The sequence below is a fragment of the Pogona vitticeps genome, chromosome 2 (genome assembly GCF_051106095.1).
Source record: "Pogona vitticeps strain Pit_001003342236 chromosome 2, PviZW2.1, whole genome shotgun sequence".
NCBI classification, from domain to species: domain Eukaryota; kingdom Metazoa; phylum Chordata; class Lepidosauria; order Squamata; family Agamidae; genus Pogona; species Pogona vitticeps.
In genome coordinates this window covers 124,578,559-124,590,160 of record NC_135784.1, presented here as the reverse complement: position 1 = coordinate 124,590,160, position 11,602 = coordinate 124,578,559, and the positions used below count along the sequence as shown (strand labels likewise).

The 11,602-nt window shown below is 46.6% G+C and overlaps 1 protein-coding gene across 7 annotated transcripts in view; it reads left to right on the top strand.

Annotated features, from left to right (window-relative positions):
* Window positions 1–4,796: 4,796 nt before the first annotated feature.
* Window positions 4,797–11,602, top strand: part of CAMSAP3 (calmodulin regulated spectrin associated protein family member 3) — a 50,224-nt gene continuing 43,418 nt past the window's right edge. For 6 of the 7 annotated variants that reach the window (XM_078385879.1, XM_020796311.3, XM_020796309.3 and 3 more), the window contains exon 1: window positions 4,872–5,147. In XM_078385879.1, the coding sequence (XP_078242005.1) occupies window positions 5,000–5,147 (148 nt within the window). In that variant the 5' untranslated portion in view covers window positions 4,872–4,999. Of the gene's footprint in view, window positions 5,148–11,602 lie in introns of all 7 variants that reach the window. The other variant, XM_020796307.3, reaches the window with a different exon arrangement.

Below are 11,602 nucleotides of genomic sequence, written 5' to 3'. Positions count from 1 at the left end.
TCTCACCATCAGGGCTACAAAAATGACAATATTAGGAACAGTGTCAATATTTAACAGATACTTAGGTTTTTGGTTAAAACATGTATCTGTTACATAATACCGGTGAATTTTTAAAATAATTTTGATTGTGCCTAGTGTTTTCTAACAACAATTTGCTGTCAAGTCAGTTCTGACTTATGTAGACCCTTCTAATACTTTTAGTAGACCAAATAAATCACGAGCAAACACTAACTTTCAGCCTATACAGGGCTTTATCAGGTTGGGCACCAATTCGTTATGGATGGTGTAGAAAAAGCAAACAAACAAACAAGCTATTTTCTTTGGACTGTAAGTGCCCTTAGTTTTAGTGACACTTTTAAAGTAATTCTATGTAGGGACAGATGACAGATATGCTAGATGCCAAGATCTATTTAGCTCTGATGGGTTGTTATAATAAGCCTTGTTCGCAAATATTCTGCTAAAATCCAGTAGTTGTTTCATAACTAACTTTAACGTTGGCTGGTTTAGCCAAGAGAGCACGGACAGAGTTCTGACTCCTGTCCTCTGAATATGCCGACCACAGAGACTGGCTAAACGTTAGGAGAAAAACCTTAAGAACATGGCCAAACAGCCGGGAAAACCCACAACAACTATCGGATCCCAGCCATGAAAGCCTTCGAGAATACAATAAAACCAGCCAATTACTTCTATGTGGCAAAACAATAACTTTTTAATAGCAAGGACAAGGATTATGCAGCTTCAAATGGGAGAAACAAAGCGTGCTGCTTTGGGGAGCTCTCTCCCTAGAACTGGTGAAATGGGTTATGATTTCCAGGACAGTTTACAGACCCATCTCTTCCCCAGGAGGATCCTGTGTAAAGTGAATTGTGCTTTGGAGCTTCAGGATTCGAACATCTGGAACATTCTATAAAATAAAGACATCTGGAAAACATGTCTGCAGCTGCAAACAAGAACCAAATGCTATCCAATGGAAATGTGGGAGGTCTCAAAAATAGATTTCTCACTGAGAAAGCATTTTAAACATTTAGCATTTCCAGGAGCATGCTTATCCTGCGGTGAAACAGGGTAGGATGCCAGGCCCTACAGACCTCCAGGCAAGGTAGTGGCACAGGTATGTGTGTGTTTGCTTAGGCGTTTGATGTGGAACAACATAAAGAATTAAAAAGCAAAGCAAAATCACACTACATGTACACACAGGCAAGCCAACCAAACCCTGTCACGTTCAAATACTAAGGTATTTGATAGCAATTTATACCCTTTGCCTGCATATAAAGCATTTTTCCTATTATCTAGTGAGGTTTAGCAACTGCTTGTTAAAAGGTTTTTACAGCGCTTTACATTTCATTGCCTACCTAAAATTAAGCAACTAGATTATAGTAAATTGTGATCTAATAAATTATTTTGCATACCTCTGTATGGAAAGCCCTTCATACTAATTCCAGATTTGTACAGATAAGGATTGGCCATTTGGGTGCAGAGATAATAATCATTATTACCTCCCATTTTCCAGGGCTGAAGACTGACAGATACGGTGGAACTAAAAAACCCTTTATGATGACTTTGTAAGGCCATTTTATAATCGACATTGCTCTCATATTGAAAACATTTTAAATATGCAATGATATACAACCCTGTATATGTATTTATTTATTACATTTATACCCTGCCTATCTGGTCAAATCCATTCAGATCCATTCCCTTGTATGTACTGTATGTACTGTATGTGCAGGCACTTAGCTTTTCCCCATGTTTCTTCCTACACAGAAGCATTAAATGTAGCATAGATAGAAGACAGCCTTATGATTAATTAGTGTTCAGTCATGCATTACTATATAGGATTTAGGCCATAATCCTAAAACTACCACTTGGGAGAAAGTTTGTTGATTAGGGTGGCACTGATTTCTGAGTAAACATAAAATCAGGCTAGATAAACTTCCTATTTTCATCTTTCCTGAACTCCCAATTGAAGCTCAAAAAGTGATCAAGGTTCTCTTTCTTCGCTGGAATCTGACAATGATGATATTTTTATTATTTAAATATTCTGACAATCATTCTTCATAAAAGCTTTCAAAAACAAGTAGTTTAAAAATTCAATAAAAGACTGCATCTCCCTCTATGAGCCTGCCCAGGGGTTAAGATAATCAGAGGAGACCCTTTCTCTTGGTCCCGCCACCCTCACAGGTGAATTTGTTTGGTGGGGACACAGGAGAGGGCCTTCTCTATTGCTGCTTCCAGACTCTGGAACTCCCTCCCAAGGGGAAGCCAGGCTGGCCCCTTCTTTGCTGTCCTTCCGCAAGCAAAGACCTTTTTTCTTCAGTCAGGCTTTCCCTTAATAACTGGTGGCCTGAGAAGGGTTTTTAAATGGATTGTTGTGCTCTGTTGTTTCAAATGGGTTTTAATATTGTTTTTATTACTGTTTTTAGTGTAATACTTGTTTAATTCTTTTTAAATATTTGTATACCTAATATTTTTAGCTTTTAAATAAGGTCTTTTTAATGAGGCAAGCCGCCTTGGGTTCTTTTTACGGAGAAAGGTGGAATAAAAATATTAAAAATAAATAATAATTTCAGGAAGTCAACTCAAAGACTATGGGAAAAGACAGGAGGTGGCCATACAAATTTATCAGGGGAGGGTATTCTAACACAGGGGCTGCCAAAGAAAAGGTCTTGCTTCTTCTGGTAGCCAATCTGGTTTCCACGTGAGACAGACTTTGAAGCAAGACCTCATCTGAACAGCCAGAAAGTCTCGCGCTGAACGAGTAATTTCTCAAAGTGATCGGAATTTTGAAAAAGGAATGAGTCATTTCTCAAAGTGATATTATTTAGGACGCTAAGGGTCTGAAACAACTACATGTGCAATTCCAACAGTGCTTTCAGCATGTCTCTAGTCTGATTCTTATAGATAGAATGTTCTTATGCCAAGGAGCCCCTTTAGCGAAAAAGGAAAAAGGCCATTTCTTGAGACTTCCAGGAATAACAGCAAGTCTGTTATGATAAGAGCCAATGAGAGGGTGTGTGTGTGCAAATGCACTTGCAGGATAAATATAGCCTTTAGACTGCATTTTGCCCACTGTTGTGAGGAAACTGAGGTTCCACAGATATTGCTAGCACTCCCATCATTCACAGCTAGCACAGTCAACGGTCAGCGTAATAGCGTTCACAGCCCAGTAACATTTGCACAGCCACAGGTGTCCATTCTTGCATTAAATAGTGCCCACGGATCATGGCAGCATTCCCTCCAGAGGTTTCCCCCTTTTCAGATGGGGATGCCACATGCCAGCTCTCTGTTTATTAAGGGTAGTATAAAATAAAGAAGCCCAGCAAGCTTGGAACAAGGGTCTCTCCAGCCCAGCACTCCATTCCCAATGGTGGTAAGCCAAAGGCTTCCAAGAAACCCACAGCAAGCCAAGAAAGGAAATGCCCCCTACTCTGTCCTTTGATTGAGATAACAGTAGCAAACTCAGGGGTGGGATTTTATCTGCCATCACACACAGCCTATTTTCATTTTTCCTCAACACCCAATTGAAGCTCAAAAAGGGATGGGGTGGACTGGGCAATTTCCACAGCCAGGTAGCGTGTGGGGGGAGGAAATGGACCCCACCGCACAAAGACTAGTGAGGCAAACATCAGCCTAGACTCAGAAAGCCCTGAGGAGGGGGGCGGGGAAGTAGTTTCAGCTGGAAACGCCAAGGCAGGATGATGGAGAGCTCTGTTCCTCATTTTGCGCACGATTTATATATCGACTGGCTGCACAGAAATTGGCAACGTTCAGGCTATAGACCATAACGTTCGGTGGCCGCCCAACACCCTTACAGCTCTTTTCCACCCCCGCCTCCTTCCTCTGAATCGGCTATTAATTATCAGGAGTGGCTGCTTCCCCCCCCCCCCCCCGGGTCTAGGGCTCCAGGAGGAGGGGATCTCTCCTCTCATGCTTATTACTGCCTAATTGAAAACAAACAAACGGACCTTTGTGCCGTGCCTTTTGGAAGTCCTCTTTCCTACGAAAGAGCCTGAAATGTTTTTTTTTTGCTTTTCCCCTATAACGAAGGTGCTTCTTCTGTGCCTCATCCCTCCCCAAAAACCTTTAGTTTAGTGGGAAAGCGGGTGGGGGGGGGGAAGAAGAAGCCGCCTGCCTCCCTTCCCTCGCCAAAGCATCCACTCCAAATGCCTGGCGCGGGACAAGGACGGGCGCAGAAGCCACACGCGCGCGCGCCCGAGGACCGGCGGAGTAAATTGAGGAGGATTAGGAAGGCAGGAAGGCAGGCGGGCGGGCGGCTCTGAGGGACACGGTTTATCCTCACGCTCTGCTCAAACCCCCCACCCACCCCCTCGCCCGGGAGAGCGCTGTGCCTTCCAACATGGTGGTGGAGGTGGGCATGCCGAAGCCCGAGCACGCACGCACGCGCTTGTTTGCTCCAGCCGAGGCTGCGGCTCCTTTGTGTCTCTGCCTTTTCAGGGGCGACCAGCTTCCAGCCTATGCGACGAGGCACACGCCGCGACAGGGGGGGGCGGGGTGGTGGTGTTGAGGGATGAGCTCTCCCCGTCTCCTCTCGGCCGTTCACACAGCACACCAATGGGACTACGGACTCTTCTCTCTCTTTCTCCCCCCCCCCTTCTCGCCTGCTGGTCGGCTTACTCCAAGTCGCGCACGCGCACCCCACCCACTCTGGGCTGCAGCTGGTTCCCAACCAACCCTCTCTCCTTAAGCACCACCGCCTTCGCCCTCGCCGGGGCAATTACCTGTCTGCAAGCTCCGCCCCTGGCTGATTGACGGCCTGGGTCACGTGGGAGCAGGAGGGGGGCAGGAGGAGGAGGAGGAGGAGGAGGAAGGGACGAGAACGGCGGGGCGGGCGCTCGCACCTGGAGCTGGAGGGGAAGAAAAAAAAGGAAAACCAGACGGGGATGCGCTCGGCTGGGGTCGCCGCCGATTGGTTTTCCGCCGCTGCCGCCGCTGCTGCCAGAGGCCGACCTCCTCCGTCCCAGAGCCCGGTGGTGAGGCCATGGTGGCCGCTGCCCCTGCTGCCGCCGCGGCCATGAGGAAGAGCTTCCTGGTGCCCGAGATCAAGCCTTTAGACCAGTATGACTTCTCTCGGGCGCGCAGCGCTGCCAGCCTGGCCTGGGTGCTGGCCAAAGGCTACGGGGGTGCAGGTACGGCGGAGAGCGGGAGCTGGGACGGTCCTGCGGGGCGAGGAGTCCTCCTTTTCCCTTCCTGATCCGTGTTAGCGGAGGGGCGGGAGCATCGGTGGCCGGGAGGAAGGAGAGGCGAGGCAGTGATTTTTCCCCCTTTTGGGGCGCTGTTGCCATCCGAGCCTTCCCTCTCCGGCGGCTGAAAGGCTCCCTGTGGGCTTTGCTTCGGAGCCGCATTCTCGCTTCTCGCCTCTTTGCTCCCCCTCCCGCCCCGGCTTCCCCGTCCTCGCTAGGGAGCCCCCGGGAGCAGGAAGGGTCGCCTCTCCTCTCCCGCTGGCGTCCGGGGCTAAGGGATGATGCCCTACCTGCTCGTCTGCGGGGGAGGCAGGGATGGGCAGCTCTCCCGCCCCTTCCATCTCCCCCTTTCAGCGCTAACAATGGGCTCGGCTCAGGCGCCGCCGCCACCACCACCTCCTCCTCCTCTCCCACCAGATAGCCCGGGTGGGGCTGGCAGAGCCACCGTCTTTGCATCTTTTCTTTTTTTGGGTGGTGGTGGGGGGGAGAGGGTGCCTCCTGGTACCTTCCCCCGACAGGTGCTCGGTTGGCTTTCCCCGATGGGCGTCACTGGGAGCAGGAGAGTGGGATAGCGAGGGTCCCTTTTTGCTAGGGAAAAAAAAACGGGTGGGTGGGATGGGAGGGAGGGAGGGGGGCTCCTGGTACTGCCATGATAATGTGGGAGGGGCTCATTCTGCCCTGTCTGCTGCAGCGCTTTTCTTACGTCTGCCCTGTGGAAATCTCATTCTGTTGCCCCACCCCCCACCCTAACCCCCTTTCCCTCTTCCATAACCCCAATTCCTCTCCTGCTTCGTATTGCCTTTTGTTAAGGTCTCAGACTCTGCATGATGAGCAGGGTGTTAGATGAGATCGGAGGTTTTTAACACACACATTTTGCTGGTCAACCTGAGGTCCGCCAAGCGGGAGGGGGATCGTCCCTGCCCCACCCTAGCTAGCAGCCTTGGCAGGTGCTGGGGGACAAGAGCCAGCAACTGATGTGTTTACCTTTGTTCGGTGCCATTACAGTATTGCTCATGGTAAATTCCTTGATGGGAAGCAGGAGGGTTGGGTAGGAGCAAGTCCCCTGCTGTGTAGCTCCATTTCCTTGTTTCTGGCTCCTCAGAAAGGAAAGAGAGATGGCATCTCTGGGGCAGATTGCCACTGCCTGGAATGCCCTGCAAATGCTCATCCCCTTGGTGTTACCTTGGTACAGGGCAGCTACGTGGGTGCAACTGGAAGGTCATTCTGCATCCTTTGCTTGGTTCTCTTCAGCTTCCTGACAGTGCCTGCCGGAGGACTTTGCACCTTGGCAACCCTGGGCTCTCGCTGTTCTTCTCTTTGTTTCTGCCAGGCCTGGAATTAATGTCCTGTGAGGATTTGCAGATTGGCTTTGCTTGTATGCATGATGAAGGGAGAGGAGAGGGAGGGGTAGCAGATCCCTCCCCCCCCCCAATTGACCTTCTTGCTGTTGCTTTGTAAAAGTGGGTGTTTCCTTCCTTGGCTAAGCAACCTCTTGCACCCTCGCATCCCCTTTCCAAGTCATGCGTTCTTGAGATTGCTCCTATTCTGTCAGTCTAGTGCAGATTCAGAACATGGTGGTCCGGGGCTCATTTTAAGGGTGAGTACCCTGCAGGTTGCTCTTACCTAGTGTAGATGAGGTGGAGGGCTGGGTTACTTGTTAAAGCCTTGGCAGTGATGCTAAGAGGGTAAAAAGCTCCAGGTTGATGGCCTGCCTCCAGCTACACTTGAACGGTCAGTTAGGAACAACAGGGCTTCTTCATTCTCTCCCCCTCTCTCACTCATTCTCTCTCTGTGCAACATTCCTCTGAGGCTGCTGACCTGGAAGTAACATAATAGGGTTTGAAGCGAGCCAGAGCCTGAACAGGGGGGTGGTGGCTTTTGAGGTTGTGGGACAATGGACTAGTCTTTCTGCCACCTTCCCAAGCATCTTGCCTCCCAGAGATGAAACTCTCTCTACGGTAAGGTACAACAACTACTTTTTGAAGCAACAGGAGAAGGGAAAAATCTGTGTGTGGTTGAAAATACCATTTGCCTGTGCCATGTACTTACAGACATGTAATTGGATGGCCGGTCCTTTAGTTGGGAGCTAGTGCAAATAGTGTGAGCTGGTCAAACCCAAGCGAGAACAGGTTCCCCTTGTCCCTGCCCTTCCATGTCACTCTGATGACACACAAACTACTGTACACTGTGAGGGAAGGGAGAGCGAGAGAGCCTTGTCATTTGCCTTGGACAGAGGCCAGGGTGATCAGCCTTGTTGAGCCAGTGCTGGGTTCAAAGTCCAGTGAAGCATGGAAAAATCGTGCCTCCCTGGGCCTGTTGTAGCTCACAGCCCCTTCCTGTTTGCAAGGCAGGTCCTACTGAGCACCGTGCCTCCTTGCTCTCTACCAGAAAGTACACATGGCATTTTCAGCAACTGTTCCAGAAGCAAATCCCTGGTCCTTGGTAGGTTCTAAACCAGGAAATGTCGTGGGTTTGGAGTGAGCTAAAGGTACAACGTAGGAACCATTGAGAGTCAGCATGAAATGGCAAAACAAACAAACAAACAGAACAGAACTTGTAGAAGTGGTCAAGGGATATCCAGTGTGGTGTAGTGGAGAGAGTGATGGGCTAGGACTCAGTAGGCATGGGTTCAAATCCCTGCTCAACCATGGAAACTCATGAGGGCTGTGGAAGAACGGTTATAATCACTCCTTAAATATTTCGCTTACCTTGAATGCCCTGTTAGGGTTGCTATAAGCCAGGTCTGACTTGACAACACATAACTAACTAGAGATGTCTGACGTTTACACTATTTAATTTCATTGAGTGATTTCAAATTCTAGTGTTTTTTAAAACCCCATTAAATGCTTGCTCATCACCTCATGGTTTTTTTTTACACTGGCTAGAATACTTGAAGCTGGGTACAAGCTTGCTTTATGGTTCTGGCTCCTGCCTGCAATTTTTCTTCTATTAGGGACCTTAATTTATTGGGGAATTAAAGTGCAAAGAAGGGGCCTAGAACATCTCGGGAGACAGGTTCCTTCAGCCTGGGCTGTGACTACAGGCCTCAGGATTAATCTTGTTTGTGTGGGTTGGGCCCACTGGGATTACACACCCAGCAATTGGTGCCTTCCTTTTATAACTGGGTCAGGAACCTGCTAACCTCTGACCGTGTTTCCTGGTTGACTTTGTTGTGTGTTGCATATAGCTGTGGCAGTTGGTAATTATGCGCATTATGAGAACATTCTAGGGTTAATTCTGTGTATTACCTTTGATCCCCTGTTCACCAAATGGGGGCAGCTCCTACCCTCAAGAATTTGTGCAAAGGGTGGGACAGGAAGTGAGGGATGAGAGGGAGTAACTGGACAAAGGAATAATAATCATGTGCTGTTAAGTGAATTCTGACTTATGGTGGCCCTTTTCAGGGTTTTCTAGATACAGAATAGTCACAAATGGTTTACCTTTCCTTCTGGGGGCGCCCTGGGACTGTGCAGCTTGCCCATGGATGCACGGGTTGCAAAATTGAAGTAGAAACAAAAGCCAGTTGCTTGGCTTGTGATCTCATTATGTGTCACTGAGCCTTTCTTCCCTTTTACCACTATTTCATTGTTTGATGGAGTCAAAAAGGCAAAGCTTTTTCAATGTTATCTGCTACAGCACCTTAGTGGTAAGGTCTTCTAGTAGAAGCACCAGGAATAAATACTGTAAAGCAGAATCTCAGCCTATTGGACAGCTTGTTGTTCATTCAGTTAGACTGTTCCTTGTCCTGCAACACAGATGTGCAGGACAGCATTATTTCCAATTGGCATTTGAAATCACAAAGAACCAAGTCAAGGCCAGGTAGTTTTCCCCCAAGCCCCAATACTCTAACGACTGTATCAGACAGAGATGTGCTGTTGGGCAAAACTATCTGGAGCGTGACTGAAATGATAGTCTGCAATTGAAATACGCAAAGCCTAGTAGCAGTACGAAGAGGAGAGAACATTGCATTAGTAGGATAGAAAGGATGTGGATCTAGAGATTTCCACTGTCTTACATCCTGTTCTGCTCCTCTACAAGCATACCCAAGGCTGGGGTTGTCTATTCTTGCTCAGTCCAAGAGCAGAATTCTAACTGGAAGCCAGCTTTCCTGTAAATCTTCACAGAAGACAGTTTGATAATCTGTGTAGCATATCTTGGTCTCCTCTTTTATGAAGCAGTTGCTGGCATTCCCAGTATAAATTTTGCTGGTTTGGGGATCTGCTGGTGCTTATTTTTGCTGTTTCTGGTCGAACTGTTGCACTCCCTGTCCCTTGGGTTGATTTTTTGTGCTTTTTTCTTAGTGCAGTGCTGAGTTTAGACTAGGCAAGTTCTGTATTCATTTTTCAGTGATCATGAAAATAAAATGGCAGAATCCATGTGCACTATTTTAAACTTCTTTGGGCCAGAGGGGAAGAATAAGATAAAAATGTCATGTGTCATTTTATTTCCCATTTTTGTACATATTAAATATGCCTTTCTACTTCATCCCTTCTGTATATTTTATATTTTGCAAACCACACAGCATATTTTCCCAAATCTTGTCTAGGCTGTGTTTCCTAGAAGGTAATCTCTAAGATTATCCCAAGGTAAGAGGAGTGCTTCTACTTTGTGTCCCACTTCCATTAGAGAAGGCTTTTTTTAAAAGAAAAGAACTAAAACCAGTAACTACTATAATAATACAATATTCTTAGAACTGCAAAGCTTGAAGGGACCCTATGTATCGTCAAGTCCAGCTCCTGTCAAGGAGGCACAGAAGGGAATCAAATGCCCAACTTCTGCCTCGGCAGCTGGATACCAAAACCGCTCTGTGCTATCTATAGATCGTTTTTGTAAAAGGCCCCTATTAATCTTGCTTCTCAATTTTGTAGAATATATTCCATTGTTGAGTTGCATGCAAAAACCAGAGGCCCTGAATGGTGATGCACATCTTCATTAGCATCGAAAGACATACATCAATCCAGTTTGATACCTGATGATGAGCCAGTTTTTGCCTGGATGCACATGGAGTATTTTAAAAAAATAAATTTGTTCCAATTATATCCAATATCTAGAGGTTAGACATGCAATTTCTCGTGTCTTCTCCCCCCCCCCCCGGTAAATATAGAAAAATGGCTGCTTTTTGCTAGTCTGTTTGAAATTCACCTATCTTCTGAGATTTCTATGGGATGATCATGTTTTTTTCTGCTTCTAGTTTTGCCAGCATTGGAGGGTGTACTTTGTTAGGCACTGCATACAAATATTTAACTAGGTCTTTGCTTAACTGGTTTCTTTTCCTTCATGTGTGTTTGATCAAATTATCTAGCAATCATTACCTTTTTTGTTGTTGTTCAGGAAACTGAAGCAATGTGAGCATTAAGTAGATTAACTTTGTTATGGGAAAGGAATCCAGGAAAAAAAACCAACCAAAATGTTATGCCTCAAGTATCTGTAATGCTGTGTGAGTCCTCCTGTTGATCATGAAGGCATTGTCATCCAAGGAATCAAGTACTGGATGCATCATTTGATGTCAGCATTGGTGGGAATGACCAGAGTGCCATGAATTAAATCCTTGGTGGAGTGCTTGCTATTGTAGCCTGACTAAGCTGGTGCCAGGAGTGGCTGATGGCTAGAGTGGTCCTGGCGACCTTTCTTTCTTTTTTAAACTATAGCTCCCAGAAACCTCACCCAACATAGCCTTGTGGGCTAGGAGTCTGGTACTTTACAGAAATAACTTTTACAGGCTGTGGACCTGATAGTAGTTTACAGCTGCATGTTTTGTGGAAGATCCCATGCAGCTACTAAATTCAATATGTAGGTTAATAACATTATAGAGCCCTTAGTTGTTCTGCCTCACACAGGTACTCAGTTCTATCCAGGGCATACTGGGATGCATATCTGCTATGCTGCTTGGAGAATTCTAGGACGTGTAGTTCAAAAACTACAAATCTGCTCATCTCTAATATTGGTTGCTGATGTGGACCATCACATCATGAGGATCCTGTGGGCTGAGGAGTCCTGTGTTGGCTAATAGAGTGCTGGTGGCTGGCATGTGTTATAGAGCTCTTTAGGGCTCTGCTTTTGCCAACCTGAATTATATTTTCAAAAATTAGTCCAAATTTATTTATTTATCTATTTATTTAACTTTTATTCCGCCCACACTACCCGAAGGTCTCTGGGCGGCTTACAACAATTAAAATACAATTAAAAAAGATAAAACAATTAAAATACAATTAAAATATATACTCTAAAATTACGCCTGGCCCAATGATCATGGCTGTGTGCGCATACATTTTGTCCTCCATTTTTACAAGCTGGATTTAGAAATTAGACGTGGATGCCAAAGGAGATTTCCAGACTTACGGTGTTAGTCAAAAGGTTGTGATCTTGTCCAGCAAAGGGTGAAACCTAAGGTCAGCAGCCCC